A 14,853-nucleotide genomic window follows, 5' to 3' on the forward strand; every position below is an offset into this window, starting at 1 on the left:
AATAAAAACTTTATAAAATTGAAAAATTAAAGTTGAAGTATTTGCCGATTGGAAATACAAAAAGATGAGCTAATTAAGGTATGGCATGTATCTAAGCATGCAGGTCCAAGGCCTCTGTACTCTCCCTTTGTAAAGTCTCAGTGTGCAGACTTGCTCAATGGCACACGGAAAATAGCTGCAAGGAAGAAATCAGTAAGTTTGGTTGGATTTTTGAAAGTTTCAAATAAACTTAGTAGTTTCACTGGTCCTACACTGCCTTAATCTGAAAAATGCTTCTACAGTTAGGACTTCCTCACTCTTGGCTTGCTAGCAGTCCATGGGGTTTGGTTATAGAGCTGTGCTAGGATGAACACGCATCCTGTTTGACTTAGTGTGAGGCTATTCTGGTGAAATGAAACTTGCAATTTTAATATCAAGATCATTTTGGAAGACAAAAATAACTAGAAACCCTAGGGTATGCTTTCATACCTCTCTATGACACCTTATGGTGTGCACACATACATCACACAGAAATTGGTCAGGCTTTACACTCTGGACTTGACTCTATAATCAGCTTCGCTGGGCATCTTTTCTGAGTTTATTCTTGATTGCCCAGTTTATTTTGCAATTTTGTGTGCCTATGAATTGTGACCAAGTTGATAATGGTTTAATTACCAGTTATGCAAAATGTTCTATGTTTAATTTTTTAAGTTCAATTAAGCAAACTCCTTAAAGTTGGGTAGCTGTTATTTTTTTCTTTCTTTCCAATTACCAAGTGACTTTTTGTTTTTCCTACAAACTTGGGACTTTGAGAAAGTGGAGTATGCTAGGGAAAACAAACAAACAAATTTTGACTTGAACTAGTAATTCCTAATTTCACTTCCTTTTAGGACAATCTCATACAGACTAACAACATAGAAAACTAGGGGTGAATGGAATGGAGAGATGGCTTAGCATTTAAGGTGCTTGCCTGCAAAGTCAATGGACCCCAGTTTGATTCCCCAGAACCCTCATTAAGCCAGATGCACAAGGTGGCACATGCATCTGCAGTTTTTTTGCAGTGACTAGAGGCCCCTGGTACGTCCATTATCTCTCTATCTGCTCCCTCTCTCTAACTAACTAAATAAATATTTTTAAAAAGAAGACTAAAGATACCCTATTCAAAGTTTTTTGTTGTTGTTCATTTTTATTTATCTATTTGAGAGTAACAGAGAGAGAACGAGGCAGATAGAGAGAGGAGAGAATGGGTGCACCAGGACCTCCAGCCACTGAAAATGAACTCCAGATGCATGCGCCCCCTTGTACATCTGGCTAATGTGGGTCCTGGAGAATCAAGCCTCGAACCAGGGTCCTTAGGCTTCACAGGCAAGCGCTTAACCACTAAGCCATCTTTCCAGCCCAAAGATACCCTATTAATGAGTTCTAATTTATCTCATTTTCATCCAATTTCCTTTTGTTGTCATTGAGGTAATGATATCACATGGAAATAGTTTCTAAAAATTTACCTACACATAGCTCCAGGTATGTAACACTCAAATGATCATGTATTTCTTTGCTTCAGATGCTAGTCCTTTGAAACTTGGTGTGAATGGCTCTCCTAGTGCAACCTTATTTGGTAAAAATTACTTGAAAAAAATCCCACCATATTTTACTAAACTGTTAAGGCATAGACATTTGATTATACATTTATAAAACAGCATACATAAAAAAAATCTCATGTTGTTTCTCTGTGATGGCATAGTCGATTCATATTAAGACTAAAACAGCCCTTGTATAACAAACATTCTCTTTTAGGTTATATAATGGTAAAGTGTACCTGTTAAAAATATATGTGAAAAAGACTTTAATACAAATATGACTTACATGTAGGCATAAATTTATTCTGATCCAGCCAACCATGGTAAAGATGTTTGGTCTACTGTACATAAGTATGCAGCACTTAAAATAGAGTGGAGATCTTTATTAAAACAGAAGGCTCCTCAAACTGTATGATGATGCCAGGAATATAGGTCCTTGGAGCACATTAATGTTTAAGCAGATGTCCCCACATTTTCACATTGGTTATAAAGCATTATTTTTGTGCCGCTGGCCTGGAATAAGAATGTCATACATCTGCAGGCAATTAGAAGCTGGGCTGCATGTTTGATTAGCTCAATAATAAATGGGCAAAAGTGTGACTCGACTTATGTTAGTCAGATTCCCTAGACAGATAATTTTGTTATCATATGAAATAATCCCCTTTTATCAACAATTAAGTAAATCCACATTTATGGGCACTTTGCAAAATTGGGAGGTGGGAATAAATACAACTTAAGTCTTAAGTCATCCAAAAAACTTTTAACCCTGCTTTCAATGGTATAGACCCCAGTCCCAAAATTTAGAAACTGGCTAAATTATTCAGAACAGCTTGGGTTAGAAATACTCTGTGTTTCTAACATAAACAACTATATTTATGTCCTCCACAAGCAAAGTACCTAATAATTTTTATTTATAACTAAAAAATTCCTAAAGGAAAGAGAACTACATTTTTTAATATGTAAAAGAAATTATAAGGCCTCCTAAGTATTTTAAAGAAAAATTAAATAGAATTTCATCATTATGATTCACAGTATAGTTTCTACTGTAACCAACATATTTTGTAAGTTTTGAATATATGCTACCCTGGAACTTTTCATCCAGTTCTAGGCTTTTTTTTTTTTTTCTTGAATTCAAGCTTTGGAAAATGACCCATTCATTTAACCATTTTTTCCTCTTGCAATTATCATTAAAGTATACAATATCTGAAGGGCTAGAAATAATTCAGAGTGTAAAAATCTATATTAAAATTTTTTCAATATTTCTTAATTTCATAAAAATAACACCATGCCTTCCAATCTAATATATTTAAGTAACACAACTAAAACTTGGCATATTCAAATAAGCTGAAGATATTTTTCATCAAAATCTACCAAATACATATATAAGAACCATCTCATCAGTTTATCTCCTTGACATAATTCTTAAATTCAGTATCAGAATATCAAGCACATGCTGAAGCATTCATCATCAATATTGGAATTCTGACTCATGATAGTAACACAAACCAGATGCTCATGTGATGCTCCCTATGAAAAGTGACACCATCACCCCAAGGGTTAGCTCTTGATGTGGGGTCACTGAAAATTTGCACACAAAATAAGAAATAATAAAAGCCAGAGCAAGGAAGATTTCCTGACCTCACTTATAAGCCATTTAAAATCTACTGTCTATCCAGAAGATAAAGCGACGCCCCGGAGCACAGAGCTGCTCAGCAGGCGTAAGGAGTGCATATTCCACTAATGTCACAGCTTAGTGGGACCAGCAGCTGAGGGAGGAGGCACTCTCTTCCTTCTCATGACCAGGTAGAAGTACAGAGCTTCCTACTGGTCATGGCCTGTATACCTAAGTGGTGCTGACAGGAAGCCCTGTCATATGGGGTCTGCCTAGTCAGCCCCTAGCAGTGTGAGAGAGTAAGCAGGCTCCTAGGACACCATCTCAGGAAAAGAATCTCCATACCAGGCAGCTCTGAAAGAGTTGTTGAGATGGAAAAGGGAAACAAAATTGCTTAGCATGGTCCACTTAGCTATTATCCTCTATATCTTCAAAGTCTGAGATTCTTATCACTTTGCTAGCATGAGTCTACAGCTGTTTGTAGAATACACAGTGATATGTACTCTTTGTGAAAATAAACAGAAGAGCTCAAGCAGATGGTGCCATGGTGCAAGTGATAGAAGCAAAATGTGCTCAAACAAGAGCTTGAAAAGGACAGAAATGGAAGGGGAGTCTCCCTCCTAGGGAAGCAGGAGCTCTTGTTCTTCATTCCCCAGTAAGAGAAATAAGTTAGTGGTAAGTCTAGTGGCAAAAAGCTTGAGACACCAAAGGGGGGCATTTATGGACTAGCTCAATAACATACTTTCAAATTCCCAGTGAAATAACATAACTCCTCTTTTCACAGCTGTGACTCTGGCACCCTCCTGTTTAAGTTTAGAAAGCAAGTTCTGCACTTAACACCTGTGTGAACTTTGGTTCTCAAACCTGGCTGCATGCTGGAACCACACTGGGAGCTTTTAAAAGTACTGATGCCTGGAATTCACCTCTAGGGAGTGTTCTAGGGTGTGGTTTGGCCACTAAGAAGCTTTAATGTCTCCCAAATGACTACAAATAAGGCTCCTAAGGTGGGAACCACTGTCACATTTTCTGAACTACATTTGCTCAAGGGAAAATGATAATGTCTTTGATAGCTATTACCTTTTAGGAGTATGACAATGACTAAATGTGCTACTACAGACTGAAATGGGGTACTAGGGGTTTAGGAAGAGTCCTTGAACCCCAAACCCTGGGTTCATGTTTGTTTTTAACCAAAGTAGTGGGCAAACCAAACTCAGAAGAATAATTATTAAATTATAATATCAAAACCAAGGGAAGGAAAATGAATCTACTACCCACATGGTCTGAGAGCCCATGTGGGCCTAAAAGAAAAATGAAAAGAGATTTAGAGAGAAAAGAAGAGAAAGTACAGATAGCTCCTGCCATATGAAGGGCAGGAGCAGATAGAGCACCCATGTGAGGGTATGGGAAGATTACCACAACCTCAATTTCAGGAGCTGGCCAAAAGATCTTGCTCTCCCCCTGGTAAATGTATTTATTTTGGTGGTGGACTCTACCTTCTGGTATGAATAGGTGAGCCAGATAGACTGTTGATTGGTATGGGCTAGAAGCTAGTTCAGGAAGAGGCTAGCCATGATGCCAAGTTCTAGGGGCTAAACTTGACCAAACCACAATGTCAGGATTAGATTTAAATTCTAGGAAATTCAGGAGGGGTTCAGGCTGTCTGAAGTCAGATATACTTTGATCACTGTGGTGAATACTGCAAAGATAGACCCAGAGACATTCCTGTTTTATACTTTCAGGAGCCCACCCACTCTAAACTGACAAAGATGCCTCACTTCTTCTCATAGAGGAGGCACTTAGCAAATGTCCAAAGTGTGGGAAGATGCCCTTCATGAATGGGAGCTACAATTATCATCCTCACCAGGAGATGCACTTAGGCAAGAACTTTCCTGTTAGTATAGTAAGTCACACTCACCTTGGCACACATTATGCTCGCTCTGCTCGTAGCCTGCTGCACACTGGATCCGATGGGAAGGGTTGGAAGGAATGCGCTGAGGGTCAGCTGGGTTCCTTCTGAAGACAAAATTATTTCGACCAGTCTGTACTTCAGGGCCTGCCACTGCAGCAGCGCTGGCTATGAAACCACCCCCAGGCAGGACACCACTGGCTGCCACGCTACTGGCAGCTACACTCCCAGTGGTGGTCCCAGAGGATGACTCAGCTGCTGATGTTTCTAGCTGTGGCTGTTCATTATTGACAATAATCTGGGCTGTTTTAGGAAGGCAAAGGTATCCTCCATAGTGATTGACACATTTCATTCCACCTTTGCAAGCATCCGGGACAATGTCACATTCATCAATATCTGCAGTCAGTAATAAAATAAGTCAGTAATCTGAGAGGGGAAATGGAACATGGAAATACATGCACAAATATTTTTGGTATATACATGCAGGATAGAAAGAGAACCTATGTGCCACATAGGGAGTCTGAAGTTGGCTCACCTTTGCACTGCTGTCTTACAGGGTCCCATTCATATCCATCAGTGCATTGCTGTAAAGAAAACATGAAAGATGGGGCCAGGAGACAATTTGTTTCCTATGAAGTCATTCTGAAAGCATCATTCTTAGGTCTAGAATCCTACATAGATGATGACATGAGTGGCTGAATATTCTCTAGCTGTTGCAGACAGCTTCAGGTTCTCTGAGATGAACTTCCAGACCAGGCTCAGTTATGGAGGAAGGGATTTATTGAAGTTTGCAGATCCAGAGGAAGTTCCATTAATAGCAGAAGAAGCTGGCCTGCTTTTACAGGACTAAACACAGAGAGAGAAGCACAGCCTAACAACCAAAAGCCACACAGTACAGCACACTTCAGGAACTCCAGCTAGGCACACTTCTTTAGATTGAAATCTCAAACCCACCATCACAAGATCCACTCAGTGACACCTCCTCCAGCCAGGTGGCTGCAGATGCAAACTACAAACTAATAAAACACTGGATATATTGGGGGCCATCTAGTCAAACTACCACACTAGTCTTTTCCCTTTTATACAAGTCTGTTCATTGGATAGCTTTGGAGTTTCTTCTCACTCCTCAGGTGTCTTGAGTCCTCTGTTGGGTTTGGTACAGCTGTCTATCACCATCTTCTTGGAATCCTTCTCTGTCTGTTTTGAAACTAATCTCCTAAATGCCTGATTGCTCTTTTTTTATTTTCTAAGTTTATCCACATTAACAAAAAGAAACAAGTAAATAAAAACCAGATTTCTTGCATCTTTTCCCACTCTGAACTCTTCCATCCCTCTGTAAATCTTAAGCATCAGAGCACCTGATGGCTTTCTTAGGCTTCTAAAACCCCTCTCCTGCCCTGCTGTGCCTCTGAGCTTCATTCGGCTCCTTTGGGACCTCCTGATCCACTCACCAAACCAGTCACCATCCCAGGACCTGGGATGTAAGGTCGTGAAAACCGTATCATTTATCTCATGGCAGAAGAGCAGATGGGTGGGTGGATGGGTAAGTTGGAGCAACTTGTTAGTAGCACAACAGGAACATTTGTGGAAGGGGCAGGGATGCTGGCATGTTTGGACAGAATATAAGGCCTAACAGAGGAGGTGACAAATGAACTAGCTAAGTATGACATAGAGTGAACAGGAATTTTCTAGGGTGACTTGGGAATTCTAGGAAGGGAGACCATTTTGAGCAAAGGCACAATCTATTAAATAGGGAGAGGGAAAGAAATGAAAATAGTTCTGGGTGGAGGTTAAGGTTAGCAAACTGAGCAGGGCCACATCTAGAAGCCTCCTTAACTAGAGGGAAACAGAATCAACCTGAAGATTAGTGACTGTCACAGTTTATTATGCCTTTGAATTACCCAGAGTGCTTGTTAAAATATAGATTTCTTAGGCAATCCCAAAAGTTCTGATCTTGTAGGTCTAAGAAGGAGGCCTGGAATCTGAATTTCTTTCAAAGCACCCCAGATGAGTGTCTATGTGCTCCAGTTGTCTATATGCTCTGTCTTCAGAACACTGCAGCAGATGATGAGAAGCCTCTGCAGATTTTTTAAACCCAGTAAACAATTTGGTAGATATTAATTTGAGAAAGTGAAGGAAGGAAGATGCTTCAGAGAAGACTGCAATGGTAGAGTAGACAAATTGGTTTTATAGAGCAGAGAATTGATTATGTAAACAAATCCTTAGGAAGTAAGTAGCCTGGACATCAATTCAACTATTTTACTGATACCTGAAATGTACCAGGGTGAAAATTAAACTCATGTTACCTCCAAGACTTTTGTTTTCCCCAACACTATCCAAAGTGCCATTACTTTAACCCAGACCCAAGAACATCAGCTCCCACTTCTCCAGTTATTATGATTCAAGCTCCAAAAATTTGTTCTTTTTTGTAATTACTATATTATTGTGAGCATTTTTGACCTCATGAGGATGCAAGACTTTATATTTTACACACAGTACCAATGATGGTCATTTTTGCTTTTATTTGAGCTCACAGTGACTTCAGCAGCATTTTTATTCAGCCTTATTCCAGCTGATCTGACCACATCAGTTCCTGACTTCTCTTAGTTCTTTTAAACACCCAGTTTTTGCTAATGCCACCCTCTCTGACTTCAGGGCCTCTTTTGCAATCTGAGCTCATATCCTCCTTCAAGAAGTAGCACAAAGTTCTAGCTTCTCTTATATGTTACTACTGACATTAGTCACCTCTTTGCCTTTCTATTTCTTTAGCAATTTGTATAACCTATATAGTAATCTTATTTGTAGATTTCAATACCATCTTACCAGGGAAAATTTCTTGATGCAGAAGGTTGAATTTTCTCAGTAAACAAAGAAACTTAAATTCCTTTGACAGTGAAGGGAGTTGCATATGTAGATACTTGTCCAAAAAGTAGCTGAATAAACCCTATGTTTAATATGGAAAGGGAATATAAGGCTGTCTTGTGGATACCAACTCATCTCTCTGAACTGTATCTTGCGAATCACACAAAAAATATCGATTCATTTGAATAAGTTGTATGGTAAATAGGGAAGACTTACTGTTTGCTGTATATTCAGTATATTACACTTGTGCATTTAGTGTGGTCTACTATTAAACAAACCTAAAGAGAACTTAGCTTCATCACTTGCTGGCTGTGGACCTTGAGCAAGGTAGACACCTTTCTTCTTAGCAGAAGGATTATACCACTTACCTCATACTTGGTTACAAGGATGAAAAGAGAGTATCTTCACAGTGAGGTACTCAAGAAGAGTTACCTCTTGTCTGTTACTGTGAACTATTAGGTATACACAGGTACAGACAGCTCTAACTTTAGCACAGAACGGGCATCATAACTGGGAAACCTGTTAACAATAACAGTCTTAAAACCGTAGTGTTTAACCCATGGGGAACATTTTTTGCCGAAAGTAAAAATAAATAAATAAATAAGTAAATAAGATTCAAGTGATTAGAAAAGGAAGGGGTATAAGATAAATAATTTATAATAAAATCCACTCAGTAATATGAAACAGGAAGATTGTGGGTTCAAGGCTACACTGATTTGCACATTGAGCTCCAGCCTGGCCTAGACAAGACCCTGTCTCAGAAGAAAAAGCAACAAAATCTTTTATTAAATTGTTATAAAAATGCATAACAAATTTAATCTTTGTTTACTGAGAAGGTAGAAAGTTTAGCCTGAATAACAAAACATTTTCATTTGAAGACAAACAGTGTATGCATTCATTTCTCTTGCTTTATTTGTCTCCAGCAGAGGAAGAAACTGCATTTAATATTGTTACCAAAATATTTACATTAAACTATTTTATTTATAGTTGATGTGAACAACAAAAAGGAATGTTTGCCAAGTGAACAACAGCATTCTAGGATAATCTGGTACAAAAAGTGAGATAAGGTTTATTAATAACTGATATTAGCTCACTTTTGAGTTTTAGTCTGAAAAAAATTTCACATTCTTTTGAGTAGGACTATTTAGTTTTTGAAATTGGAAACAAGTAGAAAAAATGTGTTTTTAATATATATTCATCCAGAACACATATCACTCATCTCACAGCATTGAGTGAAAACTAGGAAACCCAAAGCAGAGGTGGAAAGAAACTCATCAGCGAGGTAAGTACTTCTCCACCTTGCTCTTTTCTCCCATATCTAGATTTTTTGGTAATGGGAGTGTTCTGATGATACTTTTAATGTTTATTAAACATTGACTATGCTGATAAAATTAACTTATTAATCAAACATTACTTGGAAATGTCAGAGTTGCTAACAATTAACTGCAAAACAGACACACACAGTGCATTTTTTAACCCACTTCAGCAAAATAGTGTACCCTTGTGATACATACCATAAACTGTATCTGAAAAAGGTACTCACGAGTTATACCATACATGAATGCACAGGATTCATGACTTCAATACAAATCGTTTCCATGAGAACATGACTGCACAAATGAGCCACTGTCCTTACATAATGTACACCATTCTTACTGACTTGAGTGCTATTCTGCATTCATTGATTTCATCTGCATGCATGCTGGGTTCCAGGCTTCCGGGTTCCTGACACCGGCTAATTCATTGAATGTGTTGCAAACATAGAGTACTGATTTTAGTTTTAAGAGTATTTGGGGAGGACCTTGTACAAATCATTACATTTTAGTCTCTAAACAAACTTTTTGAAAGAGTCCAAGGCAGTTTACAAAGATCTCAGCTCTAAACCATAGTAAAGTCTTACTTAATTTATTCGGTTTCACAGAGTACAGCCCATGTATACTGGTTGGGGTTGGAAAAGCCTTTCTCCTGTCATAGGATCCCACTCAGATTCCATCACCCCTTACCGTGTACGTGATGGTTTCTTCCGTGTCCTGGGACTTGACCAGCACCAGAGCCAGCATCATTAGGAAAAGGGCTTTTAACATCGTGAACTCAAGGGAAACAGAGGATATATATGAAATTTAGTATCTGCTGTGGGGAAATATAAAAAATTTAGCAGGGAAGTAACAGGCAAGAAAGGGAGGTTGGGAAGCTAACATTACAGGATACCCAATTTCCAATGTGTTTTTTTTCTCCCTTCCTCAACTTTCCTCTTAGCCAAGAGAAAACTGCTGCAAGACTGTATTTATTACATACATATAGAGGACATTTGGGGTGCATTTATAGTAATTACAGCAGGTTCCATAAAAAGGGATCAAGGCGTTGTGTGTTCATTCTAAAAAACGATTGTGTACGTTTACCCCTGGAGGTAGAAGTGGGACTGCAGATCTCTGCTCTCTTAAACATTAATGATTTTCCTATATGCTCACCTCTAGCTAGTGAAGTTCCTGGCACAGCTCAGCAAAATTACCTGCAAATCAATATTTATTAATGGCTTCAGACTCTCTTTGATCTTAGCCAAAAGGCCGAAAAGAGATAATGACCTCAAACTTTCTCTCTTTTTCTTTTTGCAAGTAAGAAATAGGAAAGCAAACATCTCAGTGCAATCTCTAAATTCCAAGCAGACTGTTAGAGCCTCCCTCTCCCCAGCACGAACTCTCACCACTCTCACCGGCATTTCCAGGTTGCTCTTTGCACACCACTGGGTTTCAAAGGTGGGGATGTGCAAAGGCGCAGCCCAGAGCCTCTAGCTCCCTCGTGTCTCATCAGCCCCCAGGTCCAGGCCGAGGTACCTACAGGGTCTGGGTTGTCTAGGACCAGGATGGTGGCAGACACTGCAGCCCCAGGTACCAGTTTTGGCGTAGCCGACCAGGCGCCCGCCAGGGGGGCAGGTTCCGTTTCTTTACTACTAGCTCGCCAGCGGCTGTCCGCGGGAACTGCGCAGCGCTCCGGTGGCATCCAGATGCCACTCAGTCTCTCCTCTCTGTCTCCCGAACCTCCTGACCACGTTCATCCGCCCAGCGTGCTCACTGGCACCCCTGCCAACAGATGTCACCCGGGTCTCCGCGCGCGCGCGCTGACACAGACCGCACTCCAACCGTGCGCACCTCCGCTCCCAGTCCTGCACAGTGAGGGACACTTCGCGGGTGTTTTGGCCACCTCAGGTCACCCCAAGTTACTCCAGGGCGCGCGGGGACAACCACAGTCCCCGGCTCCTACCTGCGCCGCTGCGCCGAGCTCCGGGCCTGGGCAGCGAGGAGGGCGCGGGGGAGCACAGCCCGGTGGGTCTGAAGTGGCGAGGTCTGGCCGCGGCTGCGGAAGGAAGAGGAGGAGGAGGAGGAGAACGAGGGAGAGGGGGAGGGGACAGGGAGGGAGAGAGGGCGGAGGGAGGCGCAAAGGCGAGCCAAGCAGCGAGCCCGGCGGGAGAGCGCCCGCGCCCCTGAGCCCGGCCAGGCGCTGCTGCCTTGGCTCACCTGCAAACATTTCTTAGCTACTTGGGGTCCCCAGGAATTAAATTTTTTTAACTCAAATAAGTGCCTCCTAGGAGAGCAAATTAACCTTGGTCCTTTGCTTTTCTATTTCAGATTATTTATTTAATTAGTTGGCTTCCTCAAGTTTGTGGCCTACTAGGGTCCAGGTGTTGGCAGTGGGCCAAGTGGAACTCACACTAAGAAAATTGTGTGTAGGGGGTGGAGAGGGTTGTTTTTGGTTTTTCAAACACTCTTTTAAAATAAGTCTTCTTTCCATCTACAATTCTTTCCTCCTCTCGTCCACTTGCTGGAATTTCCAACACTGTGCATCCAAAGTTAGACATTTTGCTGCCATTTTTATACCACTGGTGGAATTTCAGGAATCTGGATAGAGGAAAATATGTTTTTCCTCCTTCATCAACTCATGCCACACAGGCTGTAGTTATCTCAGATACTCCAACTCCAACTCTAAATGCTTTCACTGCAGCTATGCCATTTAAGAACCAAACAGCCAAATATAATTTAAAAAGTAAAATAACTTGCAAACTTGAAGGGCTTAAAGGCTTATCAAAGTGGGCAGTAGGTGTAGACAGTCCAGAGTGCAGATGTCAGGGGACAGGACACAGTAAACAATGTCTTGTGAGCTGCCTCGATCCTTATTTGAACGTACAGGGTGTCATAATTGTAATAAAGATTAATTTTTAAAAAAATTTATTTGCAAGCACTGAGAGAGAGAAGAAAGACAGAGAGAAACAGAGAGAAAGAGGCACTCCAGGGCCTCTAGCCACTGCAAACAAACTCCAGACGCATGTGCCCTTTGTACATCTGGCTTATGTGGGTCCTGGAGAATAGAACCTAGGTCCTTTGGCTTCACAGGCAAATGCCTTAACTGCTAAGCCATCTCTCCAGCCCAGTAATAAAGATTTTTATTACGAAAATTCTAATAGCTCCACCAGCATTCATTAAGGACTCCTAAACTGTTTTTATTTCCTTTTTTAAAAAATAGATTTTCACTTTAGTGCAGTAAGATCTATCCAGGTGTTTGCTTCTGTTTCATGTGAAAAAAGTGAGGTTAAACACTCTTAAATTTGTATCTGCAGCCTGATATCTTCCCGGGTATGCAGTTGCTGTCTTGCCTTCTAGACATTAGACATCTAGCAGACACTTCAGAGTGAGCATGACTCTGCTAACATTTTCTCTTGTAGCCAGATCCACCATCTCAGTTATTAGAAAGTTCATCATCCCATTTTCTGTGATCCATTACCTTGGGTCATCCTCTAGTTCATCTCACACGTTCTACATCAGCCACCCAAAGGTTCTGTTGCCTTCCGAATATATGAAGAATTTGACCACTCTGACATTTGTAGCTATCCTGATCTAAAGCATTACATTTTTTTCTACCTAGATTTTTTAAAACAGTCTCATAATCTGACTTCCTGCTTAAAGCTTTGCCCCCCACCACACTGATTTTCTACATAAATTCACATGAATGGAATCATACTGTTTTGACTCTGGCTTCCCTCAGGATATTTTTGAGATGCATCTGTGTAGAATTTCATTCCATTTTAGTGCTACATAGCATTTCATTGTGTGGATAGATCTCAATTTTCTGTTTACTTATTGAGAGATTAGCGAGTTGGTTATGAATGAAACTGTTTCAAGCATTTATCTTGAAATTCTCACATGGGTATGTGAAAATTTTCTTTTACATAAACAAAGTAATTGTCTGATTGTACATTACCACCAGCAACACATAAGTTTCCATTTCTTTCACACCCTTACCAACATTTAGTATTGTCAGATATTCACAATATTAGCCAGTCTGGTGGCAAAGTAGTATCTCGTTGTGGTTTTATTTTATCTTTCCCTAATGCCTACTGCTGAATATATTTTTTCATTTGCTTATTGTCCATGGATCTAATTTCCTTTTTGAAGAGTCCATTCCAACCATTATTGTTAGTCCTATTAATAGTTAGTTTTTAAAAATAGTCTTTTTGGGGCTGGAGAGATGGCTTAGCAGTTAAGTGGCTTGCCTGGGAAGCCTAAGCACCACCCATATTCGACTCTCCAGGTCTGACCTAAGCCAAGCGCAAAGTGACACAAATGCCCAAGGTGACACAAGAGCATTAGGTTACACACACACCTGGAGTTCAATGACAGTGGCGTGAGGCCCTGAGATGCCAGTGCTCTTTCTCTCTCTCACACTAAAAAAAGAAAAGCCAGTCTGTTGGACTTGCCTCAAAAAAAAAGTCTTTCTCCAAGTCCTTATCAGATATATACTGAACATTTTCTCTTCCTCTTTGCCTTGTCTTTCCTTTCCTTTTCTTTCTTTCTCCTTTCTTTTCCTTTTGAGGCAAGCCCAACAGACTGATGTCCCTTTCTATGGGAGAGAGCAAGAGTGAGATAGATAGAGGGAGAGAGAGAGAGAATTGGTGCACCAGGGCCTCCAGTCACTATGATCGAACTACAGATGCGTGTGCCAGCTTGTGTGTATGTGTGACCTTGCACATGTGCCAGCTTGTGCGCATGTGTGACCTTGCACATGTGCCACCTTGTGTGCATGTGTGACCTTGTACATGTGTCACCTTGTGCGCATGTGTGACCTTGCACATGTGTCACCTTGTGCATTTGGCGTATGTGGGTTCTGGGGAGTCAAACATGGGTCCTTGGGCTTCACAAGCAAGTGCGTTAACCACTAAGTCATCTCTCCAGCCCTGCCTTATCTTTTTAATTTACCACCTTTAGCCTTTGGCAGCCAATAGTTTTGGTTTAGTTTTTTTCTTTTATATTTTACCTTTTTCTGTTCTACTGAAGAAATCTGTCAAGAGCAAACCTTTTAAGGTCTGTAAACTTTGGTACAACTTTGTAAAATGGTAAGGATAATAGTCTCTACTTCTTTAGGCTGTTTTGAGACTTGAATGAGGAATCCATGTAGAATATTAGCTACATGAGAATCATTGTTTTTCAATATTAGAAAGTCTGGTGAGGGAGAGGTTTTCCTAGATAATTCTTCTCTTCTAATAGATATGATTCACTGTCCTAACACTAGGGGTACCTGATGACTGGTGTAAAGGAAATTCATCCTGCAATGGAGCTTATGGGTGTATTTCAAGGATAGGCCATTATCCCATTGTAGTGGTTTGAATCAGATGTTTTCATAAACTCATGTGTTTGGAATGCTTGGTCCCTAGCCGATGCCAACTTGGGAGGAAGAGGTTTGTTGTTGGGGGTGGGCCTAGGGTTACGTCCCCCTTGCCAGAGATTGGCTCACTCTTCTGATGCTGTTTTATACTTGATGTGCCCGGGAAGTGACGCCCAACCTCTACTCATGCCATGCTTCCCCGCCATCATAATGCTTCCTTTTTGAAACTATAAGCCAAAATAAAAAATTTCCTCCAATCAGCAGCT

General features: G+C 40.6%; 1 protein-coding gene across 5 annotated transcripts in view; it reads right to left on the reverse strand.

Annotated features, from left to right (window-relative positions):
* Efemp1 (EGF containing fibulin extracellular matrix protein 1) overlaps nucleotides 1-11,324 on the reverse strand; it is a 72,237-nt gene extending 60,913 nt beyond the window's left edge. For 2 of the 5 annotated variants that reach the window (XM_045147893.1, XM_004668965.2), the window contains exons 1-5: nucleotides 11,195-11,324; nucleotides 10,405-10,445; nucleotides 9,940-10,026; nucleotides 5,610-5,658; nucleotides 5,084-5,470 (exon numbers count right to left, since the gene is read on the reverse strand). In XM_045147893.1, the coding sequence (XP_045003828.1) occupies nucleotides 5,084-5,470; nucleotides 5,610-5,658; nucleotides 9,940-10,020 (517 nt within the window). In that variant the 5' untranslated portion in view covers nucleotides 10,021-10,026; nucleotides 10,405-10,445; nucleotides 11,195-11,324. Of the gene's footprint in view, nucleotides 1-5,083; nucleotides 5,471-5,609; nucleotides 5,659-9,939; nucleotides 10,027-10,404; nucleotides 10,446-10,771; nucleotides 10,903-11,082 lie in introns of those variants that run through there. The other 3 variants (XM_045147891.1, XM_045147892.1, XM_004668966.2) reach the window with 3 other exon arrangements.
* Between the last annotated feature and the right edge of the window lie 3,529 nt (nucleotides 11,325-14,853).

Source organism: Jaculus jaculus, chromosome 4, assembly GCF_020740685.1.
Source record: "Jaculus jaculus isolate mJacJac1 chromosome 4, mJacJac1.mat.Y.cur, whole genome shotgun sequence".
Lineage (NCBI taxonomy): Eukaryota > Metazoa > Chordata > Mammalia > Rodentia > Dipodidae > Jaculus > Jaculus jaculus.